The sequence below is a fragment of the Hippocampus guttulatus genome, chromosome 1 (assembly GCF_054856545.1).
Source record: "Hippocampus guttulatus isolate MCC_2025c chromosome 1, RoL_Hgut_1.0, whole genome shotgun sequence".
In the NCBI taxonomy this organism is placed as follows: domain Eukaryota; kingdom Metazoa; phylum Chordata; class Actinopteri; order Syngnathiformes; family Syngnathidae; genus Hippocampus; species Hippocampus guttulatus.
The window spans coordinates 27597374-27620681 of NC_141261.1; the positions used below are offsets into that span (position 1 = coordinate 27597374).

Consider the following 23308-nt stretch of genomic DNA (forward strand, 5'->3'; position numbering starts at 1 on the left):
TGTGGTTCTTAGTTAACCCTTCGATGCACCCTGTAACCTGATAACATGATAAAACTGTCCACTGTAGTAACCGCTGTCCCTGAAAGGGTTAAGGCCCAGACAATTGTAGCACTGTATATTTATGTCTCTCGGTCCCGGGCTCTTCCTTCCACTGTGCGTGAAATAACAAGAATGTTGCTAAAATGAAGACCGCAGTTGCCGTTGGTGCTATTTGTTGAAAAAGTCACTAAATGCAGCGCCAATATCTCGTAAGTTGCAAATGCTGAAGACAAGTTGTTGTTTTTGTTCATTGGCGCTGCCAACACAAGTGCATATCAAAATATGAGTGTTGCGTACTTTCCATTTTATTTTGATTTCATAAACGCCGCGAGGGCCGGTCAAAGATTGTGGATGGGTCGGATGTTTCCTGCGGGCCCTCTTTTGCCAAGATGTGCTCTAACCTAACCTGCTGAGACAAACGGCTGCCCCACACCGAGTCTTCGGTCCGCTCGAGATATCTTCCCAAGAGGGAGTTTTTGCTTGCTTCTCTCACCGAGCGCTTTCCCATGTGGGGCTCACTTGGCCCTTTAATTCAGTGAGGCGTGTGCTTTGAAGCCTGCTCCATGTATCCAATGAAAATTGGATTGAATGTTCTTTTTGTCTATCTTACCCTAGGACCCAGTTGTTTGGACCTTACCCAAGGTGAGTTACAGAGCTGCCACAGAATTTGGAGTTCAACTTGCAGCCTCACTAAGGACATGTGGCCGTTGTTTGTGCTCAGTCTACTGGAGAAGATAGAGCAGGAGACCTGGAGAGAGACGGGAATCTCATTTGTCACATCGGTCACAAGACTTGTGGAACGACTGCTGGACTACAGGTATGTTCATGGTCACGGGCACTGCATGGGCAAAAGAACTGGACACTTTTATTCTATTCATAACAAAAAACGTCTGTCAAAATGGAAGAAACGACAGTTGTCGCACTTGAAGGAGGTTTCACTCTTTTGGAAGTGAGCTAGATTTGCTTACCTGAATGTGTGCAGTGTGCAAAATGAATATACGCAGCGTTTTGTTAAATGAACTGAATTTTTAAATCAGCTCATCAAATTGAAAAAAGACGGCAGGACCTTTTATGCAATAATTCTGAAGGCCTATTGTTGTGTCAGATGATTTGAGTCTGTTTGGTATATTTATTTCACAGCACTGTTTATTTTGTTTGTTTAGGGACTGCATGAAAGGAGATGAAGTCGAGAATAAAAAAATGGGTGGCTCTGTCAACTTTATGGTGAGTCATCATTTTAATAGCATTACTCTCTTCTGTTCACGTGTTTAAATGTAGTCAATGTACGTTCCTATTAGTAGTTTTGTAGGGCTACTTTTGTCTTCTCAGTTTTGATTCTGATTGTCATTAGCTTTTGTTTGTAAATGTTTCTAAGTGCTGTGGCTTTGCTTGTGTTCAGCACACCAAGTTGCCTTGTGTCTGGAATGTGCTGTATAAATAAAGTTGCCTCGCCTGTGTGTGTCCCCACGCTGTTGTTTTAAAAAGACCTTTCTTCACTTCTTAACTCAAACCCAGAACTTCTACAAATCGGAGGTCAACAAGGAGGACATGTACATCCGTTACATCCATAAGCTGTGTGACATGCACCTCCAAGCAGAAGACTTCACAGGTAGTGAAAATACTTCCTCAATTGAGGCAATTGTTTTGGTGCAGAGTTGCCAGCGGTTTGAATTTGTTGTCGCATAAAACGTTTTGTATCCAGGGTATGAATTTTGGCTTTATTGACTGTCAGCTTTACAGTTGAACTCGAATTCAATGCTGCTTTGGAGGCACAACGCTTTTACAGATGATGTGCTCCCCTCACATACAGTACATACTGTTGCGACCCTTGCACGTTCTGTGATTTCCTACGGTCTGAGGAGGCCGTGAAGGTAACGCGCGGGGGATTTGTTATGGCCAGCAGTAATCCTTTTTGTTTTCATTAAAAAGTTTGATTCTCGCTCGCCGCTTGGCCTTCTTCATTCTGTAACGGTACATCATGCATACTGAGACGTGAGTGTTGCCACCCAAAAAATTCTCTGTGGCAAGACTCGCAGCAGTGTCTGACTTGAATCCAAAAGTTCCCTTCTCTGCACAGCTCTACCATACAGTAACATATAAAATATGCAGTATGTGTTTTTGTGAACAGAACTTCAAAAGAGGTTGTCGGTAAATCTAAGAAATGAAATAAATAAAATAAAAATGCGCCATGCAGTGTACTGTACTAAAAGTTGGCTGCAGAGGGGACAGAGTGTGGCAGATATAATTTCATCTGTGTGGCTGAACTTTGCTCCTTTGCTCATTAATTCAATAAAAGACAGTTGCTACGCTCCAGGCGGCTTCTGACATCTGCTCACAAAAACATGGCCCGAAATGTCGGCAAACTTCTGGGATGCTCTTGCGACCAAACTGTGCAAGCTCTCTGACATGTGTCGCAGATTGTGACACTCCAATATGAAAATACTGTAGTGCACATTTTCTCACACTTTCATGCTGAACTGTGTGTCCTTGCTGACAGAGGCCGCATTCACCCTGTTACTGTACTGGGAGCTGCTCCATTGGGAGGACCGGCCCCTGAGGGATTTTCTCCACTATCCCTGCCAGAGCGAGTGGCAACGCAAGGAGAACTTGAGTCGAAAAATTCTTCACTACTTCAACAAGGGCAAGGTAAGGCAACCTTGAGCTTGAGCACACTGACAATGGAACTTGAAATTTGCGGGCCTTAAGTACAACAAGAGACGGCTAGGTGAGACAAGAAAATGTTTCCCAAAATGTTTTCCCATTGGCTGTTACATAACTATATTTACCTGTTTACTTTCAAACTTAGCTTGTAGTTATTATGAGTGACGACATGCATTCTGCAGGGTCTGACATTAACAGTGGCCCAATGGCCCAGGGCTGCTGCGGTTACAAATGCAGACTGGGCCATTACAAATTTCAGAACTACATACAATAAATCAATACAATCTTTAAAAGAAAATAAATATAATTAATATAATAAAGAAATAAAAGAAAATTTTTTTCTTAAAAAGACAAGCCCGGTGGTCGAATGGTTAGCGCGTCAACCTCACAATGCGGAGGTTGTGGGTTCGGTCCCAGCTCCGGCTTTCCTGTGTGGAGTTTGGATGTTCTCCCCGTGTCTGCGTGGGTTTTCTCTGAGTACTCCGGTTTCCTCACACATTCCAAAACCATGCATGGCAGGCTGATTGAACACTCTAAATTGTCCCTAGTTGTGAGTGTGAGCGCAGATGCTTGTTTGTCTCTGTCTGATTGGCTGGAAACCGGTTCAGGGTGTCCCCTGCCTACTGCCCGAAGATGGTTCCTGTATTCCCCCCGCCAACCCTTGTGAGGATAAAGCCGATCAGAAAATGGATGCACGGATGGAAGAAAAGACAAACAAATGGAGAACAGTCACCGATCATAGCTGCTTTCTGCTGTTTGCGTCAAGGAAAGCTTTCTGCTACTTGTGTGAATAAGGAACACTGTCAAGTATCCTTCTCACAACTGTGAACTGCTGAGGCAGACCAAGAGAGATATAAAGAACAAACGTCTGTCAGAAGGAGTCGTCTTGCCTCATTACAACGCAAGGCCTCACACAGCAGCCCAAACGGTGCAGACCATTAACGAGCTGGGCTGGGAACTGCTCCCGCATCCCCCTTACAGCCCAGACCCTGCCCTTTCATACTTTCACCTGTTTGGTCCCTCAAAAGCGTTCACAAGAGGCACCAAATTTGAAAGTCACAATGAAGTCAAAAGTGTTGCGAGCGACCGGCTGAGACATCAGTCCAAAGATTTTTACGCTGAGGGAATATGGAAGCTTGTGCATGGATGGGAAAAGGGGTGTGACAGTGCTGGCAGACGACATTGAAAAAAAAAAAAAGCTTTGACCTGTATTTGAAGTCCTCACACCGAAAAATTCACCTTATTTATTGAATCATATTTGCAATATCAACATTGTTATTTGTTTGCTTTCACAAAACAGTGCTGCGTTTTGATGATGACGTGAGATCTGCAGAACACATTTTCTTAATATTACATTGCAGTATTACTTTTTGAGTTGTTAGGTTTTTTTTTTTTTCATAGTACAGCTGTTGATCCAACTTTTGCAACAGTACGTAGGTCAGAGTCTCTCCAAGATGGATCTGTCAAAGTTTACAAGCAGGTGTTGAGGGAGCTGGGCTTGACAGCAGTCTTTGAAGCGCTTTCCGCATCTGACGACGATTAACTGAAAGTTGCAGTCATTCACAAGCTCTATTTTGGAATGACAATGGAACAGTGGTACCATTTTATACAGGATGTTCTTCTGTCCAAAAAGCCTCCTTTCGTTCAATCTGCAATACGGGTCGAATATCTGCTCAAAATGTGATTTCCTCCCGACAGTCTATCTTCCCCGGCTGGTATTCATCCACAAAATGTAATTATTTTAGAGGGCTCTGCACTTTAGTGAGACCATATCCCCTCGGAGCAACCGAGAGGGAAATTGTGGCAAGATTTGACCAATCAGACTGTAGTGCTGCGAACCAATGCACCACTGTGCTGCCACTGGTACATAGTAGATCGAGTATAGAGTACTGTCGTAGGTATGTCCCGAAAAAACGGTTTGAACCGGAAAACCGTTTTTTGATTTCAAAGATGCGAGTGCATCGAATGGAATCGTTCCTCTTTGAAATGTATCGAATCATCTTTTATTGGAGAGATAGATGTTAGAAGGGAATGGCACATACAGTTTTGACAACTTCTTTCTTTCAAATGTGGGTAAATGACAACAAAAAAGTTGTCGCTTCATACCCTCTCGAACACAGCCATACCATATTGAATCGAATTGTAAGCTCACTGAGTCGCACCAAAGTTAATGGTTCCATTTTCAAATCGAATTGTCACACATAACGTATCGAAAACTATATGGAATCGTCTCTTGTAGAGGGATGCACACGCCTCCTAAATAGGTTAGGTCACCTACATGGTTCCACGCAAATGCTTTCTTGGCTAGGACGCTGAGATTTTCGATTTATTTTTACATTTTTTTGCTCGGAGTCCCCGTATTTCTAAATGAATGTTAAGAATTGGACTTTCCTTGTATTTTGTCTTGCAGTGTTGGGAATACGGCATCTCTCTGTGTCGGGAGCTGGCTTTCCAGTATGAGACATTATATGATTACCAGAGCCTCAGCTGGATACGGGTAAGTCAAGTGTGTGCGCTTCCTTGTGCTCTCGTTGCCAAAGTATTCACCCAGTGACTTTGCCATTTTCATCCCATGTTATTCTATGGAAGAAAATGGAGGCAGCCTACTATGACAACATTATTGAACAGCAGCGGATTGAACCCGAATTTTTCCGAATGGGCTTCTATGGCAGGAAGTTTCCCTTCTTCCTCAGGGTAAGTCTTTCTGAGGAAGAGAGGACGTCGTTAAAAGTCATTGAAGTTCAAATTCAAGGTTTTTTTCCCCCAATGAATATGTTTAACTGCAGCATATTAAATTTACAGTATGTCTCATAAACATAAGGTGATGTGCCCCCGCCCCCACACACACATTTCTCTGTATGAGGCCCTCAGTCAAAAAAAGTTGAGATATCTGTGTTTTAAATGAAAAGAGCATTTTGCATTTGTATACTTTACTAATACTTTTTGTATATTTCTGAGCCCACTGTTCAAAATGCTCCTTTAGCCACTTTGTCCACGTGTCACTCTCGTTCATGTGATGGTCGCTTTGCCTCTTTCCAGAACAAAGAGTTTGTCTGTCGTGGCTATGACTATGAACGGCTGGAGGACTTCCAGCAAAGGATGCTGGGAGAATTTCCGCAAGCAATCGCCATGCAGCATCCCAACCAACCCGATGACACCATCCTGCAGAGTGATGCTCAGTGTATCCCACTCACTGCCCTATGGCCAAAATGGTTTTTTTTTTCCCCCTGCCGCTGCAGTGTTCTTTTTCTGTTTTTGTCGGATAGTGAATCAGAGAGGTAATGTTGTAATAGTGTCACCAAAAAAGGCAACATTGAAATACATAAGAGGGTGATATAACTGCTTAACCAAAATGTACCAATGTCAAACTTACAGTGGATATAAAAAGTCTACACACCCTTGTTCAAATGCAAGGATTTTGCAATATCAAAATTGAGACCAAGATAAATCATTTTAAAAGCCCTTTCAACATTAATGTGACCTCTAACCAATGACGTTCAAAACTCAGGCGAGTACTTGCAATTAAAGTGCCTTCTAAATAACCACCCACCCAAATTTCATCTATTCTCGTAGGCTTGACCTGATATTCATGTTTTTTGTAGCAGAAGCCAGATTTTATTTATTTTTTTGGGTGTACGTTCACGAACATTGACTGCTATTTCAAGCTGTTCATAATTCCTTCCACCTTTTCTAAGGCCCTGTTCCAGTTGGATAAAGAAAGGCCCCAAAGCATGACGCTGCCACCATTGCGCTTCACTGTTAGGCATGGCTGTGCCAAAACATTCCTTTTGGAATTATGGCCAAAATGTTTAGCCTTCACAAAATGTCTCAAACACGAGTAGGAAAATGGTCCAAGGTAGAACTTTTTAGCCATGATTCCAAAAGGTATCTTTGGCTCAAACACAAAAAGTCAAGCAAAGCTGAATAGAAGAGCTGAATTTGATTCAGGGTTAATCGGAGGCGCTTTAAAAGGTTGCAGGTGTGTGTTGACTCCCATTAAACGTGACTTTGAATGTCAGCAGTCAATTCTGAACACAGTCAGGGAGACGGTTCTCTTTTTGGCTCTAAACAACACCAAATAGGACAGAAATTTTTAACGTAAGTGCTTTAATTGCAGACTTTCAGCTTGTGAATTCACAGTTCACTCAAATCTGGTGAACATTATAGGAATTACAACAGTTTGTCTGTGTGTTTTTCACTTTTTAAGAGACCAAATTTAATGGGACAGACTTTCTCCTTGTAATACTTGGTTACAAATCGTTTGCACTCAGTTACGGCTTGAATTCTGCAATGTATCATTTGTCATCAGCGACACTCCCTGATGATGCCCTGCCAGGTCTCGACTGCAACTGATCTCACTTGTTCTTGGGTCAGATTCCCTTCAATTTTGTGTTCAAAAAATGAAATGCACGCTCACTCGGATTCAGGGCAGGTGATTGACTTGGCCATTGCATAACCTCTATGCCGTCTAAAACTTCTTGGTTGCTTTCGCAGTACGCTCGGGGTCATTGTCCACCTGCGTTGTGAAGCGTCGTCGTCCAGTGAGCATTTAGCTGAACATGAGCAGATAATAAGATTGCTCGAAACATTTCACAATTCATCTTGCTGTGCGGCGGCCTGGTGGTCCAGTGGTTAGTGCGTCGACCTCACAGTGCAGAGGTACCGGGTGCAATTCCAGCTAGTTTGCATGTTCTCCCTGAGTCTGTGTGGGTTTTCTCCGGGTACTCCGGTTTCCTCCCACATTCCAAAGCAGGCTGATTGAACACTCTAAATTGTCCCTTGGTGTGAGTGTGAGCGTGGATGGTTGTTCGTCTGTGTGTGCCCTGCGATTGGCTGGCAACCGGTTCAGGGTGTCCCCCGCCTACTGCCCAAAGACGGCTGGGATAGGCACCAGCAACCCCCGCAACCCTGCGAAAATGGATGGATGGCACAACTGTTTCCAGGTCACAGTGTGTGTGCGTGCGTGTGCGTGTGGACCTGACGGTCCAATGGCTATAAAGAGGACAGTAAATCAATCCAAGTACTGTAATATTGTAGTGTACGTTCTGCCTTCGTGCCTCCTGCCTGTCTGTGTGTTCCTTGACACGTAGCTTGAAGATTTGCAGATCTATGCAGTGACTCCAGTGTCAGACATCTCAGATGTGCCTCAACTGGAGCGAGTGCCCGAGAGGATCAAGAGCTTCTACCGCATAAACAACGTCAGCCGCTTCCACTATGACAGGCCTTTCCACAAGGGCCCCAAGGACCGCGAAAATGAGTTCAGGGTACGGTGAGGAAGTCGCTCTCGGAATTTAGATGTAGCACGACTTGAAATGCGTGGCTCCTTCAAGTGAGGCCCAGATGCTGCAAAATTAGCGATCACACCACTCTGTGGTGAGAAAGGAGCACTTCATGCAGCAGTGTCTGACCGTGACGAAGTGCAGTGCTCAGCAAGTACAAGACAGCTCCTTTGGAACATAAGGAGTTTTTAATCCAGTTCTCAGAAACTGAAGACAAAAACAATTCAAGTCAGAATTTTCATGATGACTAGACTCACCTGTAGTTGTGGTTAATTGAGCTGTACAGGCATCCCTCGCCATTGTACAGCTTCACTGCATCCCAATATTTAAAAATGATCATCAAAGAAGCTAGAGTGTATCGTGTACCACAACAGCACGACTATGATCACCAACTAAATGTAACGCATTGGCGTTTGCCACTGAGAGAGACAACAGATGGTGAGAACAGGTTGTCATTCGCAATGCTGCCATGGCTGCAGACACAAGTGTCGAAAAAGTGTCTGCAGGTGTTTGACATTTAAGTTATAATGCTGTATTGCAAAATTAAAGCTGAATATGTCCCAAGATATCAACAACACTTCAACAAGTATTGTAATTGTGGTGGGTGAAGATGCCGTCACTTTAGTCATCAACACTGCAGTGCAATATAGCAAGAACATTTTTCTCGTTGGGGAATTAGGAAAAGGGCAAAGACAAAAAGGAGTGACAGTAAGAACGTCATATTTTGATTCATGTTTAATCAGCATCCCTTATTGAAATGATAGGATGCCCTCCTATCATCCTATCAAAGAAGGTAAAGGACAATTTGTAAATTGTCATTCAAATTGTTGATTCAATTTGGATAAGACAATTATTTCACTCCATACATACATACATACATATTACTCACGCTTTACAATCACTAAGTTCATAAACTGCATGTTTTTACTTTCACGTCAATTCTTCAGTGCGCTGGCGGATTGATGTGGTGCGTTGCTAGGCTGCTGCCCATTTCCCCACTCTTACACAGTGACCACAATGTGAGCCACGACGCCAGGTGTAGATGTCTCTCTTGTCTGCTTGATCCAACAGAGCCTGTGGATTGAGAGAACCACGCTGATCCTCTCCCGCCCTCTCCCGGGCATCTCCCGCTGGGCCGAGGTGGAAAGGAGAGAAGTGGTGAGCAGCATCACTGTGTGTCGTATTTACTGTAACCGTGTCTGTTCTCTAGGCTCTTGAATCATCCTTTCCTTCCGTATCAGATAACGCTCCTTCTTTTTTTGTATTTTCCTTGTTAGTAGGATCTGGAAAAATATATATTCTTGTGTTTCTCTGTAAAATTCTGTTGCCTGAAATAAATGAGAAAAACCAAAACAAGAATTATACTTGCAGGTGGAGGTGAGCCCTCTGGAGAATGCCATCTACGTGGTGGAAAATAAAACCCAGGAGTTGCGCACTCTGATCAGCCAGTACCAGCACAGACAACATCACGGCAACATCAACCCGCTCAGCATGTGCCTCAACGGGGTCATCGACGCCGCGGTGAATGGCGGCATCGCCAGATACCAAGAGGTAGACACAGAGCAGCGGCTCATGTGTGGAATTGTCTTGACCCTTTGACCCTTGCCTCTTCAACAGGCGTTTTTCGACAAGGACTACATCAGCAGTCACCCTGAGGACGCTGAGAGGATCACGCACCTCAAGGACATGATGCAGGAGCAGGTCAGACTGAGCTTCCAACCCCCACTCCCAACCCTCCCCAAAAGGACAACATTTTTTGTTGTGTATATTCTAACAAGGAAAAATGGTACTGCCGTATATCGTACCATATTTTAAAAAAAAATCATTAAGTGCGTGTCCGTCTTGGCCAACTGACGGCAGTGTAAGACTGCATTCGCATTGCAGGTCAATTCTGATATTTTCGCCAATATGTCACATGCAGCTCATTTTCTTGAGAAATTCTTCAGAAGAACTTCAAGTTGTGAAATGCCACTCCTAATTGAGCCTTTCTGTCAAACTAAACATCAAACAAATTACACTTTGTGTATTTAAAACAAGCACATCATTGAGCCTTTCAGTCCGCTAGTTTGATGCTAATGCTAAATGAAATTGATGTTACATTCCAGAAACACAGAATTTACAGTAACATGTTATTTATCCTCTGGGAAGAAAAAATATTAGTGTCTTACTGATGAGCTGAGAGAGGCTTTGCTTCATCTCTATGAACAGTACATCTGTTTATTGATCCTATACTGCCCCCAGATGGCCCAGGCGGGCTCACCAGAAGGAGCGGCAGTGTGACACAAACTGTTTAGTTCTTTCGTTCAATTGAGTTATGTTTATGAAATTTTCCACATTTGTTGATTTCTTACTGTAGGTCCACATTCTTGGGGTGGGTCTGGCTGTTCATGAGAAGCTGGTCCACCCAGAGATGCGTCCACTGCACAAAAAGCTGGTGGACCAGTTCCACATGATGAGGACTGGGTTGCACCACGTGAGTTACGGCATGGGACAGTTAAACACCTTGACATTTTTTTGTCTTTCTCCCTAAATGCAGCTATAGAATACTGGTTTCGCATAGCGCCATGCAATTAATCAAATTTTAATCGTAATCACCTTTTTGGCTGGTACAGTTAACCCGGGGGTCGGCAACACGTGGCTCCAGAGCCGCATGCAGCTCTTTAGCGACATCTAGTGACTCCCTGGAGCTTGATAAAAAAAATGTGAAAGTGGAAAAATATTTTGATAGTAGGCTAATATAGCTCAAATAGATATAGATTAGATACATGTCGCAGCTCCAAAAAAGGAGAGCTGTCGTGTCTTTTTTTTAAACGTACACTTTATTTATGCTTTAACAGTCTTGACAAACACAGACACGTCTGCATCCGACTCCGTGCCTTCTCTCTTCTCCTTCGTCTCTAGAGGCGTTCAAAGACAGCCTCAGAAAAACGGAAATTAATGATCACTTCACTGACACTAAGAAAAGCGAAAATAATACACCAAAAGAAAAAAATCAAGCGAGGAAATTACAAAATAAATTATATGGGGGTGTTTGTGAACACACAACAAAGGAATGAATAACAAACAATTCTGAGACAGTCCAGTCTCCTACATACATACAGCATGTGTTTTCTTCATTGTAAGTTTTATAGAAGGCTTTTCTTTTTTTGTGGCTCCAGATACATTTGTTTTTTGTTTTTTGTGTCCTATATGGCTCTTTCAACATTTTGGGTTTCTGACCCCTGGGTTAATCTGATTGTCGCATTTTTACACTATTGACATGTGAGCGGTGTAAATATTCAGAGCAGTATATATTTGGGACACAGCAGGGTGTGCCCGGCGTGGACCGTTTCAGCCCTGCTGGCTGCTCCGGCGTCAATTCTACCAGAGGCGTCCTCTCCTCCCACAGCCACATGAGCCCTGAGAGTCTGAGGCTCATACACAGACACAGGTCAGTCACCAAACACACACCTTAGTTCATCTGCACCATATGCTGAGCTCAAATCTCTCCTGGTATTCAAATGAAGGATTTGCGGAAATTTCATTCACCCTTAAAACAGAATAGTCGCTACATTGCGGTTCTCTTTTTGTGGATCTCATGCCTCATGGGATTTTGCTGCGTTTTTTTTTTCCCCACAAAAGCTGTTTCTGCTGAATCATGTTGCAACAAAAACATGTCGAAACAAAGGTTAGGGTCATTTTGCATGTGATAAAAGAAGCTAAACTGCAATGTAACTTTTGCAAAGGACAACTGGCTTCATTTCAGGGTTGGGAGGGTTACTCTAAAAATATATTCTAATACAGTTAGTAGTTACAAAATCTGTCACGAAATCTCATGAATAATGAAATACATGTATCATAACAGTCAAGTAATGCACTGTAACTTGATTTCTTTTCATTACTTTTTAATTATTCCAAAATCTAAAAGACAAATATGGACTGAATCGATTAACACATATATACGTATTTCACGATCTTATACAGGTAAATGGTTTAATATTCATGTTTTGTTTTGTTTTAACATGGGAAGAGCACCTTAAAGCAAGAACCTCAAAATTGTCAGATGTGCTAACCACTTGTTCCATGCTATCTAGCTTTATAACGGGGTTTTAAAAACCTATTCCACATGACTCAGCGGGTCATACCGCGTGGAAGTGGGGGGAATAAATGGGACAAATTAAAGGGCAACATTTTCTGCAATATGCTGAATGTGTCCCTGCTAGTCCAAGCATGATATTTATTCCTGATAAATCGATTAATATTGCACTAGTGAATTAATGTCCATAGCGCTGTCGATAGGAATCGATATGAACTTGCTCTTGGGCTCGCATTACGAGCGTCCTGGCTCACCAGTTGTCTGGGTTTGGTCACGTAACGTTTGCAACGTGACAGAATGCCGTCAATTTTGGTGGACTGCAATGCGGATCAAATGTCAGCCCCCTAACATGAATGAGTTCATGAATATCATCACCTACAGTATTGATGTTCTGCAGGGGTTTTTTTCCTCAAGAGAGTCCCAGATTTTCTCTTTAACCAATTGTCTCGTGCAGCCCTCTGAACCTACAGGGTTCGATCCGTCACTCGTCCTCCTCGCTGTCCTCTCACACGTCGAGCGAGACAGGAACAGGAAACTTGGCCATAATGACGGAGGGTTTGATGGGGGATCACCCAGAAGAGGCCATACACATGCAGGTAAGGCTTGAAATCTAAAAAGTGCACTTTCGTGTTCTCAATTTTATTTAATGATTCTTAAACACTGATGCTTTATTGGGGTGAAAGGTTTGGAATACAGTGATACCTTGAGTTGTGAGTTCTGTGACTACGCTTATGAATTAAAACACCCATTATCTCAAATTATTTTTTGGCATTGAAATGTATGGAAATGCCATTCATCAGTTTCAGCCTTCACTACAATCAATGTTGAAGACATGTGGTTTGATTTTTTTAAGGAAATAGCATTCTTTAATACTATACTTTATCAAAATAAAAAGTAAAAACATACAGTCATGACATAAATTGAATGTAAAGAAATTAAACCGTTTTTGACACTTTTTTTTTTGCATTAATTCAATGGACGTTGTCCTGCTCCCTCTGGTGTATGCACCACCTGAGGCAGGAAAATAGAGACATACTGATATACTGTACTGTAAGTCAGTGTTAGTAGTCATCTTTTGCAGAGGATAAGGAATATGTGACTGTTCCTGTTATGTTGTCTGTCTCCATATGTTGCTGCACTGTTATGTCACAATCTGCAATTGCACCGCATTAAGATGCTATTTAGTGTTAGCCTTATGCTAGTGGACAAAAAGTTTGTTTTAAGTACACCAAGTGCAATCTTTGGTTTATGTTTAATTTGACTGTGACCTTCAACTGGGAGAGGCAATAATCATCTTGAAGCCTCTTCTTTTTTTTTTAACTGATCACCATTGTCCAAAATGTGTCTTATTTTGAAATTAGGTGGTGTTGAGTTCACTGCCACCATACAGCAGCCGTATCGCAAGTATGCATTTGCAAGTCGAAGCAAAAAGACGAAAAAAATCACCCCAACAGCGGCTGTTTTTTTTTTCTTTTTCGAAAAACTCGCAAATTGGGTCACTCGTATCTCAGGGCACCACTGTGCAAAAGTAGAGATTTCTTATCAATGTCAGTGCTCCAGCAGCCTCATCTCTCAAACCTTCAGGGATGACCTGTCTGTTCAATTCAAACCAATACTGAATCTGGATGACACAGCACACTACACTGACACTGCCCATACTTGCTGTCGGGATTCTGTTTAGGAACTTATCTTTGGTTATTCCCTGAACGACAATCTCATTCCTGCCTCGTCCATGTATTTTGCTTTGCAGCCGAGCCCTTCATCCTCCAGCCTGAGCTCGATACGTTCCAACTCCTCCCAAATTATAAACTCTGCTCCTTCGAGTGCCAGAGGTATGTAACTGTATCTGGTTGGAGATGCTTCTTTGCGATAGTCTCGCATGATGTGGTCGTGTATTGTATGACATTCACTGTGGAAATTAATAACAATAATCCTGTTTCCTTATGCATGAACTGTATACTGTACATACACTACATACATTTACTGTGTACCTTTTCATCACTTCAATTATTTCCCTATGGAATAACGCTTATCTAGCGTGGGTCTTTTTATAAAAGCGTATTGCTGCCACAACAGGAAAAAAAACACTTATGACATCACTTATCATGATAAATTTGACTTCCGTGTTTGGCAAAGCAAAATAAAGCAATTGTTTTTTTGGTTCAGGCCACTCAAGCGTTTGTGTCTTCTTCTCAAACACTTGAGGTCCTATTTTTGTTGTCTGCTGCCCGTGTGGTTGGCGTAATAACTGGCACAACTTTATTTTAGTGTCTGGACAGGTCCAATCTAGCATTTTTGGGGCCGTTTTGCACCTCATTGGGCGTTCCGGCACACGGAGCTGCCGCGACCCCCGACCCGCCTGCTAATTTGGTCACAGAAAGTAGACTACGCTCGGCGCAAGTCCATTTTCGTACTAGGGCAGGTCTAGTTTAGCGTGTGTGTGAATTTGGTAGCCCGCGCTGCGCATCACGAGGTCTTCTGGGAACCGAGGTTGTTTTCTATGACACAGTCTGCGGCACAGATTTGGTTTCAAAAGGTAGACGAGAGTTTAGACTAACAAAAAGCAGGTCTAACTCGAAGTGTAGGTAGTATAATGCGATTTATCCAGCGAGTCTATTTCTGTTTCCACAATTTGTACTCGGGCGTTCTGTACTCTGACCTTTTTGATTTGAATCCAAATGAGAGATGCCACTAGGACTGGCCGGGAAAAGGCTACTTCTATCCCACAACGGCGCAAATGTCCCGTTGCACCCAATTCTACATGTGCAATGTCTAGCAAAACACCAAAAGAAAGAAAACGCCACCCATGCTCACAGTTAGATTGCACTTTTTGCTAGACTTGTGCTCATTTTTTCACAGTACTTTAGAGTTACGTAGCTATGTGGCAGCAATACACTTACGTCCCCTTCACATTTGACATGTACCGATTCTTCCCATCACAGGCTCGCCCTCCTTGCCTGACAAGGCCAAACACAACAGGGAAGTGATGATCCTGCTGCCATCCCATCGTGAAAGGGCGAACAATTCCATGTACTACAACATGGCAGAAAACGGACAGGTAAGCTGGAATGTGTCCAGATCATGTGAGAGACAATCATTTTGCTGACCATTTCCGAAACCAGCTCAGCCTCTGACACCGTATTTGTCATCTTGTCCAGAATAACCAGGTGCAGCGTGCCTTACTGCAACAAGTTAGCCCCTGCAAACCTTGTGCAGATCCTCACATGACGCTGCCAGAGAAAGGTGCACCACAAACCTCGTGAAATATTTCATTTGTGTTATTTGCAAGCATGATCAGCCTTTTCTTTTGCCTGCAGTGTTTCCGAATGTGACCAACAGCTGGAACCTGGATGGAGAGAACAGGGACCAGGTGTCCTACATGCCAACTTCCTCTGGAGGTATAATTATGCCCCCCGTCCCTCCTCGATCTTTCCCACCAGGTAATGTCCTGTTTACAGCACGTTTTGCACAGCCCTTTTTTCATGATATAGAGCATGAGTCAACATGAGGTTGCCAACTCCTGATTTGGGGCCAGATGCTTGGCTGTATGAACCCGAAAATAGAAAATCCACATGGTTGTGCTTTAAAAAAAAAAGAAACGTTGTCATCCATGGTATATATTTTCTCTAGGACACTTCCTGATGCACTGCGATGCATTTAACTCCCAGAACAGTGATCCTCCACCTGCCCTGCCTGTGCGTTCACTTCGAAAGGTACAAACGTGGGAGGGGGAATATGATATTGAGGTGTAATTATATATACAGGGTGGGGCATAATTTTCAATACATTTCATCTTGGGCAGCCTTTTTTAATTATATCATGTGCTCAGTATGATTACCATCGTTTTGAAATCAGTTATGTGTTTTTCACTGTTGATGAATTTGCAGAAGCACATTTGAAGATATGCTTGTCATAGCGTTGGTGATAACTGGATTATTGGATGGATCCAGTCAGACCTTTTGGAGTAAATGAATAACGAAAATCGCATTCACATTTTTATGAGGTTTTTGTGGCTTTATTGATTGATTGATTTTTACATTATACAAGGTAAACGTTTCGACACTATTTATCTTGTTCTCATTTTGACATCACGAAAAAAGTTGCCTTTAATATCGACTTTATGGTGAGAAGGTTTTCTTCACCCCCTTGCGTTCACTTGCTCGACAGATGCCCATTTGTCATCTGCCACAACACCCTTTTCATCTCCAGTGGCAACATCCTCATCAATGCACTTCTCAAATCAGTTTTTGTCACAATGATGAAGGCGTGGCGGCTCTCCATGCAGGTTGAGTTGTTCTTCACGCGTTCTGTAACAAGTTCTGTTTGTCTCTGGTCTCCCTCCAGTCACCCCTCCACCCAATTCCCGGTTCCCCCACCAGCCCTCAGTCAGCTTTGGGGGGCAGTAACTCCACCCTGTCCGGCAGCGCCAGCAGCGGCGTTTCATCCCTGAGCGAGAGTAACTTCAGCGGCCAGTATCCCGATCCCGGCCCCATCAGGAATGACGCCTTGGAGCCGCTGCCCAGCCACCTGTGGTCGCCTCCCGACGAGTACCTGGCCTCTTCCTACCTGCACATTCACTACGGCACGGCAGAGATGGACTCGGTGGACCCGGTCCGCCCATTCCACTACCGCAGCCCCACCTCGCACCCTCACGCCCACCCTCACACTCACGCTCACGCTCACTCTGGGCTGGACGGCCACTCCCACGGGCCGGCCGCTCACCATCACCCGCCCACCCACGGTCCTCATCACATCCCCTATCGTAGGCCTCAGCCCCCGGCCATCCCGCCCAAGCCCTACCTGAGGGAGGGCTGCATCCCGGAAGAGGACCTGCAGCCTCAGCCCATTCCGCTGCCCCGCAGGATCTTCCACTCCCCCCACGGCCACAGGGATGAGCAGGGCAAGCACGCCTGGGAGCAATGCATCAGTGAGGAGCACGAGGAGGCGCAGTGATCCCAAAAGGTGTCTCTTGCCTTCATGTGCACGGAGTGGAAGTCCGGCAGGAGAGGATGGTCCCTTGCCTTTCCATTCAGTGCGCGTGAGGGCGACGGTGGTGCGCGCCGCACATCTCGACGTGTTTAAAATAGAAAATGAGCCATCGAATCAGAGGCCAGAAAAAAGATCTTGATTGTACACAGTTGTACAAGTTGTCTGTGAGCATGTTTTCATTTGAGAATAATTTGACAGCCGTTTTGAGAAGTCTAGCGACCATGATCACGCCTGTGCAGGATGAACTCACAACGCAGCGTCAGGTGGTTGTTCTTCACAGTGATGTGACTTCTTCTGCTTTCAACGCTTCATATACAGCAATTGTTATTTTGATAAATTTGCTACACGCTCGTGTTTTCAAAAGGCTTCATACGTCCATTCCACTGTTAAGTGCTCCTTAATAGTGTCTCATGACTGGAATGACGCGCTCTTTTCCGTGTCACGGCTAAGACGTTGAACGGGTTGCGAAGGTCGGACCGCCATCTCAAGGGACTGACTATTCTCTATCCGTACCATGCGTATGGAAACCCACGTGAATGTATTCCAGCTGATCTACTTGTACAGCAAACCTCAAATTGCACACCTGATTCTTCAGATTATTTTTTGGATTTGAGGCTTTGTTGAGGACCTAAAGCGATAGGCGGAGCGCAACGGCTGTGGAGTGACGGGCTGTCTGGAACGAGTCACTCCCCAAAAGCGTCATGTTCTCCGTGAATGAAGGCTGCAAGGACTCTTCACTTCACACCTTTCTCTGTCACGCTTTCTGCTCCCCTCTCCTTAACCGTATCAGATCCTGTTAAGCAGTGAGGGCTAAACCTGGATGATGACACTGTCAAGCCTCCGACGCACTCAGAAAGTGTTGGAATCGCCTACTTGCCTTAAGTGCAGTCACATACAGTTTGACCTCTCATCTGAACTGGAAGCTCTTTGTGTTTACTCCCTTGTGGAAAAATGGACCCGCTTTGTGATGTTTTTCTTTTTTTGCTTTGGTTTCAGGTTGTGGTGTAGAGCCGATGATTTCTTTATCCTATCTGCGACTCTTCTCCTCGTGGCCTGTGACGTGAAAACGAGTCATGTGTTTCAGGCGGAGAGCAGGCGTTGTTTGTTTCAATGCGGTGGCTGGGAAGGTGATGTTGAGGTGTTATTTTTTCTTCTTCATCCCTTGGTTTTTAATTTGGCAGGCAGAGGCTTTGTCTGACTGTACATCACATTTCCAGCTGACTAGACGACATCTATTTTTGTATGTGAGATCATCAGTGGTGTGTGCTTATTTGCAAAGGGCCCTCGTACCGCACACGTTGCTGTACTGTATGGAAATGAGCCTGTGGTAAGAGAGAAACACCATGCGAGTATCGACGGAAGAAGAGAACTACACAATGAGTCGAAACTCAAAACTACCGGAACGATTACAATTTTCCAGTGTAAATTCTGTTCCTGTACATACCGCGGTATTGTGAGATATTTTTGAGAATTAATGCAGACACCCCCGAAAAAAGGTTTATTGTGGTTTTGTGTATATACATGTACTCCAGAGATCAATGTAATTGATAACTATCTATAATCGGTGTTTGAAAAAGGAAGAATTCATTCGACTGTGGCCGTCTCCACCCTTCTTGACTATGAGTCTCATATAAATAATTTATACACTTTTCAATGTGCTTTCCTGTACATATGGTGTTAGCATGATCGGACAGTGTTTGGTTGTAAAAGTGGTTTTCCTACTCCCATAACTGCTGTGGTATGGAATTCATTAACGATGCCAAACAATAAAGACAATCTTTTATCAGCATCCCCAACTGGCACCCCCTTTGTCTTTGCACGGCTAAGCGAAGTAGCCTGACCTCACCAGTAGGCGGCGGTATTAGTACGTATTCAAGTCCTTGTTCAAATACTTTTGAGCTCCTGAAAAGGGAGGTACTCTGCATAATGGCTGTAATTCATATCCTTTTGAAGAATTAAACCTGAAAGTCTGTACTTCAATCAAACATTGTTGGTTGTTATTTCAAGCCCGTTGTGGTGGTGTATGAAGTCGTGATCAAAACCTGATGTTGTCTGTACCTCTGACACCCCCCCCCCCCTCCCCAGGATGCATGTAATAAAATGATGAGCCGTGGCAATTGCGATCTGCTTTCGAACACAATAAGTGCGTCTGTACATTGGTTGCATCCTTCACCACTAAGGTTGCACTGTCTGCTTCTTCAGTTGCTAGTCAAAAGAAAAAAAACCTAACACACGGGGAATAATCACCTCTGTGTGTCCCTAAATGTGCAATCCTGCCCTTCTGTTAGATTGATGGAACAGAGGTGTGGTTTAAACCGTGTGCGTAGTGAAGAGTGCAGCCAGATCACTTCACGTTTGGAGGCAAATGTCAGCACCAATATTTTTGCAAAACCTGACCATCTCCTTTATGTTTACAGTAAAGTGGGTGGGGAATAAACCACCCTAAAATTTCAGCTATCCTGCTCAACCAGCAATGTTACACTTTTGATGGGGTCTTTAGTTTGTCATATCTCATATTTTGCTATATTCAACTGCTAAATGTGCTCAGGCACAGCGTGATGAATTTCATTTTTTAACATGATAAATTCGAATTCATCCCTTTTGACCGCCAGAGGCAGTGCCTTCCAGCACGGAATAACTTATAGGGGGCAGCCGTGGCTCAGAGGTAGAGCGGGTCATCCACGAACAGCAGGGTCCAGTTTTCAAATCCCAGTCTGTCCGAGTCACGCGTTGTTGTGTCCTTGCGCAAGACACTTCACCCACCGAGGCTGCGGTGTCACTCACACTGGTGTGCAGCTGGGTGTGAGTGTTTGGTGGTGGTCAAAGAGGTCATAAGGTGCACACTGGCAGCCAGGCTTCCGTCAGCCTGCACCAGGGCAGCTGTGACTACAGACACACTTTACCACCACAAGAGTGTGAATGTGCGAGTGCCTGAATAATGTCTCCATTGTTAGCTTAGATTGTCCATTGTCCACAAAAGCACTATACAAATCTGATGCCTTGTTATTATTATTATTTCTAACACCAGTGAAGTAACAAAGAATCGGCAGACACAAACCTCACAAAGAAGCCTTGAAAGGCCACACCTACAGGGATGAAGATCGGCGACGTCCACAGTATAAAATCTGGAGAAAGTGCCAAGCGTCGACAAGGAATAAGCAGCACAGATGTCTTGCAAGGATACACGCCTCAGAGCGGCCCAAGACATGGCAACAGCAGTCTGATTATTGTCAGGTCTCATAATTCATCTCAAAGTATGCAGCTTGCCATTAAGAATGGATTTGGTCGCGACATGGGTGAATCAGAATCATCTTTATTGGCCAAGTATGTAGAACACACAAGGAATTTGTCTCCGGTATAACACGCTGCATTAGTATTATCGTAAACAAGGACATGACAAATAGGTATGCAAGGACATTTCGTAATGTAAGTGAACCGTAGTGCGGTGGTACCACCCAGTGACAACTGTGAGGCAATGTGCAAAGTATCAAGCAGAGCAAAAGTGAACAGTGGTAGAATACAATACTATGACAGTTTGTACAGTTGGTGCAGAAAATCATTGAACCATTTTAGAGTGACCAGTAGCAGTATTTGTAGTACAAGAAGAGTGACTACGTCAGTGACTGTTTAGGGAGTTAATGGCTAGAGGGAAGAAGCTGTTTAAGTGTCTACTGGATTTGGTGCGCATGGATCTGTCGCGCCTGCCTGAGGGGAGTAGTTGGAAAAGGTGGTGGGCAGGGTGCGGGGGATCCAGGAGGATTTTCCGTGCCCTTGTCTTGATTCTTGCAGTGTGCAAGTCCTCAAGAGTGGGTAGGGCGGTGCCAATGATTTTGTCCGCCGTCCTAACTTTCCGTTGAAGTCGGATTTTGTCCTTTTTTGTGGCGGCCCCAAACCAAACCGTGATGGAAGAACACAGGATTGATTCGACGACTGCCGTGTAGAACTGTCGTAGCACCTCCTGTGGCAGGCCATGCTTCCTCAGCAGCCTCAGGAAGTACATCCTCTGCTGGGCCCTTTTCAGGATGGAGATGGTGTTGACTTCCCACTTCATGTCCTGGGAGACTGTGATTCCCAGGAACTTGAAGGTCTCGACGGTTGACACAGGGCAGTTGGATAGTGTGAGGGGCAACTGTGGAGAAGAATGTTTCCTGAAGTCCACGATCATCTCTACAGTCTTGAGCGTGTTCAGCCCGAGGTTGTGTCGGCTGCACCAGAGCTCCAGCTGCTCCACTTGTTGGCGGTACGCAGACTCGTCGCCGTCTTTGATGAGACCGATGACCGTGGTGTCGTCTGCGAACTTTATGAGTTTGACAGCTGGATTTGTTGAGGTGCAATCGTTTGTGTAGAGGGAGAAGAACAGTGGAGAGAGGACACATCCCTGTGGGGCTCCAGTGCTGGTGGTGCGTGTTGATGATGTTGTTGCTCCCAGTCTCACCTGTTGTGTCCGTCCCGTCAGGAAGCTGAGGATCCACTGGCAGATTGTAGGGGACACACCGAGGTGGAGAAGTTTGGGGGTGAGGAGTTCTGGGATGATGGTATTGAATGCAGAGCTGAAATCCACAAACAGAATCCTTGCATAGGTCCCTGTGCTGTCGAGGTGCTCGAGGATGTAGTGCAGACCTATGTTGACTGCGTCTTCCACAGACCTGTTTGCCCGGTAGGCAAACTGGAGAGGGTCCAGCAGGGGTCCGGTGACGTTCTTTAGGTGGTTCAGCACAAGGCGTTCAAAGGACTTCATGACCACAGACGTCAGGGCGACAGGCCTATAGTCGTTCAGTTCCGATGTTGCCGATTTCTTGGGAACTGGGATGATGGTAGACTGTTTGAAGCAGGATGGGACCTCACACAGCTCCAGGGATCTGTTGAAGATTTGTGTGAAGACCGGAGCCAGCTGGTCAGCGCAGACTTTCAGGCAGGAGGGGGACACTTTGTCGGGCCCCGCAGCTTTCTTGATCTTCTGCTGCTTGAAGAGCCGTCTCACGTCCTGTTCGTGGATCTGTAGTGGAGAAAAAGAGGGTGGGGGGGTAGATAGAGTAGTTTCTGCTCGAGGTGGGAGTGGGTGGGAAATGGGGGTGTCCTTTTCAAATCGGCAGAAAAACATGTTTAGTTCATTAGCTTATTGTTCACTGTTTGGGGGGATGGCATTCTATAGTTAGTGATTGCTTTCAGGCCATTCCACACAGATGCAGAGTCGTTAGCAGAGAACTGTTTTTTCAGCCTCTCTGCATAGCTTCTCTTAGCGATGTTAATTTCCTTTGTCAATTGGTTTCGGGTGTGTTTGTACAGATCCCGATCTCCACTTCTAAATGCGGCCTCTTGACGAGCACGCCGGCTCGCTTCCCCCTCCTCCGGCGGCGTTTCCATGCTCCGTACAGCGCAGCCGCTCCGCTCGCGATTAGCTCCGAAAAACCTTGTGGATTTTCGTGTGCTGGTGAAAAAAGACCGAGCGTAGACTCCCCAATGCGCAGCAACTTTTCCCTCGTGTAAGTAAGCCGCTCAGGGTCAACGAAAATGACAAAAACAGGGATAATACTAGGGAGCGTGTGACCGAGGCTGCCATACCCGTCGGCGCCTTTTATGGACTGACGCCAGTGGATGCTGACATTCTTGTAATATTTTAATATCTGAAACATGGCCAACAAAACCGGTTACAAATGAAGATAATTACATTGATGGCTACCATCTTTTTCGTACTGACAGACCAAAAAAGGTGTTGTGTATTGTGCTGGTACTTTGGTCAAATCCAAATGTTGTGCTACGTTTGCTTTGCCTAAATTGATTCGCAAACAACCGACATTCTTGCCAGTGAATGAAGACATTTCAGAAGATAGTCTGTAGTTGCTTGTTTTTACAGTCGATCTGCAGAGTAGTAACTTCTCCAAATCAGGGGTCACCAACTCTGGTCCTCGGGGGCCCCTATTCTGCATGTTTCGCTATTTCCCTCTTCCAACACACCTGATTCAAATGATCAGCTCACCAGCAAGCTCGGCTGACGCCTGATAACCATCCTGAAGGGAATTTGAATCAGTGTTGGAGAAGGAAAATATCATGCAAAAATAGGGGCCTCTGAGGACCGCAGTTGGTGACCCCTGGTCTAAATGATTACACAATTGTTTTAACAGGCGATCTGAAGTGGGACTGGCTCAAGCCGGTATGTGATGATTGGAAACGTTTTTGTGACTCCACCTGACTCAGTTGATTAAGAAAGTGTTCTCCACTACATCCTGAACATAAAGGCGAGTTTAAGTACAGTACATCAAACACG

The 23308-nt window shown here is 44.6% G+C and overlaps 1 protein-coding gene across 2 annotated transcripts in view; it reads left to right on the top strand.

The window, feature by feature from the left end:
* The window catches only part of dock3 (dedicator of cytokinesis 3), a 64561-nt gene extending 45722 nt beyond the window's left edge, over positions 1 to 18839 (top strand). Inside the window, exons 34-54 of one of the 2 annotated variants that reach the window (XM_086124239.1) lie at positions 655 to 681; positions 761 to 856; positions 1203 to 1263; positions 1555 to 1648; positions 2537 to 2685; positions 5111 to 5197; positions 5290 to 5394; positions 5740 to 5881; positions 7798 to 7964; positions 9051 to 9137; positions 9351 to 9530; positions 9597 to 9680; positions 10336 to 10452; positions 11267 to 11409; positions 12509 to 12650; positions 13805 to 13886; positions 14997 to 15112; positions 15213 to 15297; positions 15372 to 15494; positions 15685 to 15767; positions 16399 to 18839. In XM_086124239.1, coding sequence (XP_085980365.1) covers positions 655 to 681; positions 761 to 856; positions 1203 to 1263; positions 1555 to 1648; positions 2537 to 2685; positions 5111 to 5197; positions 5290 to 5394; positions 5740 to 5881; positions 7798 to 7964; positions 9051 to 9137; positions 9351 to 9530; positions 9597 to 9680; positions 10336 to 10452; positions 11267 to 11409; positions 12509 to 12650; positions 13805 to 13886; positions 14997 to 15112; positions 15213 to 15297; positions 15372 to 15494; positions 15685 to 15767; positions 16399 to 17007 — 2779 coding nt within the window. In that variant the 3' untranslated portion in view covers positions 17008 to 18839. The remainder of the gene's footprint in view (positions 1 to 654; positions 682 to 760; positions 857 to 1202; positions 1264 to 1554; positions 1649 to 2536; positions 2686 to 5110; positions 5198 to 5289; positions 5395 to 5739; positions 5882 to 7797; positions 7965 to 9050; positions 9138 to 9350; positions 9531 to 9596; positions 9681 to 10335; positions 10453 to 11266; positions 11410 to 12508; positions 12651 to 13804; positions 13887 to 14996; positions 15113 to 15212; positions 15298 to 15371; positions 15495 to 15684; positions 15768 to 16398) is intronic. The other variant, XM_086124249.1, reaches the window with a different exon arrangement.
* Positions 18840 to 23308: the final 4469 nt, after the last annotated feature.